The sequence below is a fragment of the Anopheles bellator genome, chromosome 1 (genome assembly GCF_943735745.2).
Source record: "Anopheles bellator chromosome 1, idAnoBellAS_SP24_06.2, whole genome shotgun sequence".
Taxonomy (NCBI): domain Eukaryota; kingdom Metazoa; phylum Arthropoda; class Insecta; order Diptera; family Culicidae; genus Anopheles; species Anopheles bellator.
Window position 1 is genome coordinate 2,457,564 of NC_071285.1, and position 1,772 is coordinate 2,459,335.

Sequence of the window (1,772 nt, forward strand, 5' to 3'; positions counted from 1 at the left end):
TCTCTCTCTCTCTCTCTCTCTCTCTATCTCTTCGGCAGACACTCGGTGAGATGATGTGCACGTTCTCCCCGTTCGTGCAAACGGTGGCCGTGCTCGTGAACAGCATCACGCTAGTAGCGATCGCCCTCGACCGCTACATGGCGCTGCTGAGGCTAGCGAAAGGCTCCTGGGAACCGAGCGGGTGGTTCTGTGCCACCTGCGCCGTCCTTATCTGGGGCTTGGGGGCCGGCATTTCCAGCCCGATGCTGACGCTGTACCAGGTGTTTGACATCATCGTCCTCACGGCGGACTCGTCGGCGACGGCGGCGACCCAACCGAACCAACCGCCCATCAGCGGGTACTACCTGGCGGAGATTTGTGCCACGGACAAGAGCAAAAACAGCTACTACTTTGCGATCGTGTTCGCGGTCATCTTCGTGCCGCTCCTGTGCGCCTTCTGCTGGCTGAACGGGGTCATTGCGCGGGAGTTCTGGAAGCGCCGCAATCCGGTCGCCGCCGCCCCGAAGCAGCGCCCGAAACCGACGTCGACCTCCGGAACGGAGCGGAACACGACGGTCACCACCAACACGGCCGTCGAACGGCGCAGTCCGGCAGTCCCGAAATGTACCTGTCCCCACCACCAAGCCGGAGCGGGGCCCCCGGAACGCGCGGGGGAGCACAGAAACGAAAACACCGTGAACCGCCGGAAGCGGCAACTGCGAATGTTCAAAGCGATCGTCGCACTGATGCTGGTGTTCTTCGTGTGCCGGCTGCCGATGTGGATCTTCCTGCTCATCAAAATGATGGGCGACGCCAGCTCGAACGCCTTCTGGAGCCTGCACTACTCTTTCGGGCTGTTGGCGATGCTGAACGGAGTGCTGAACCCGCTGATGTACACGTTCCTGGGCGAAACGATTCGCTTCACGCTCTTCGTCAAGGCTTACTGCGTGCGTGTTTGGATGAAACCGTGCCGCGCCGGCAGCGGGGGCACAGCGTCCCCGGCCAGACGAGCTGCGGCAAAGGAACGGGACAGTAACGAGGGTTCCGGGCTTCCGGGCGATGCCGATGGCGGTATCTACATGGGGTGACCGCCGATGGGGGGCCGTACCAAAAACTGTTGAATAAAACTTTAAAAATTCAAACCAATCGGGTTCATTGTAGTGTTTCTCCATAAGACCCTCGGCCTGTATTTATTTCTAAATATTTTCCCATTAAACCGCAACTGTCGTCTTTGGAATTTTCTTAATTTCCGCTGGAATTGGAAAGTAATTGGCCACCGAAAGAAATGGACGAGAAAAGTATGGTAAGACTCGTAGACATTGGCCCATTGCAATGAAAATCAGTTTCCCTCGGAAGCCATTCCAGTCTCTTAACCATTCTTGATCTTGGGCGGTTTCCGTAATACGCCGGGAACTGCTGGTAAACAATAAATTCTGCCCATCCGTTGAGAACGGCTTCGTTCGAATGAACAAATTGACAGCATTCGGTAACTCACAGCATACGAGAGTTGCCGTCATTTTGCTCCTCGGCCGCATAGAAGCTGTCAAACGCCGACGATTGACAAATGGAAAGGAACCTTTGTTTGGTAAACAATCAGAACACGAACAATTTTACATTCTTCTGTAATAAACTGTTGGAGTCGAAATGGCAACTTCCAAACCGTCTAAAGCTTTATTTTCGGCCGAGTAAGTTGACGGCAAACAAGAGTGAATATATGTAATAACGCATTTCTTTCTAGAATCACGGCTATATGTCGAAAGTGTCTGTCAACTGATGGCGATTTGGAGCCGGTC

The 1,772-nt window shown here is 54.3% G+C and overlaps 1 protein-coding gene across 1 annotated transcript in view; it reads left to right on the top strand.

The window, feature by feature from the left end:
- The window catches only part of LOC131206571 (neuropeptide receptor npr-1), a 1,484-nt gene extending 417 nt beyond the window's left edge, over positions 1-1,067 (top strand). The window contains exon 2 of the mRNA XM_058199173.1: positions 39-1,067. Within this exon, the coding sequence (XP_058055156.1) occupies positions 39-1,067 (1,029 nt within the window). The remainder of the gene's footprint in view (positions 1-38) is intronic.
- Positions 1,068-1,772: the final 705 nt, after the last annotated feature.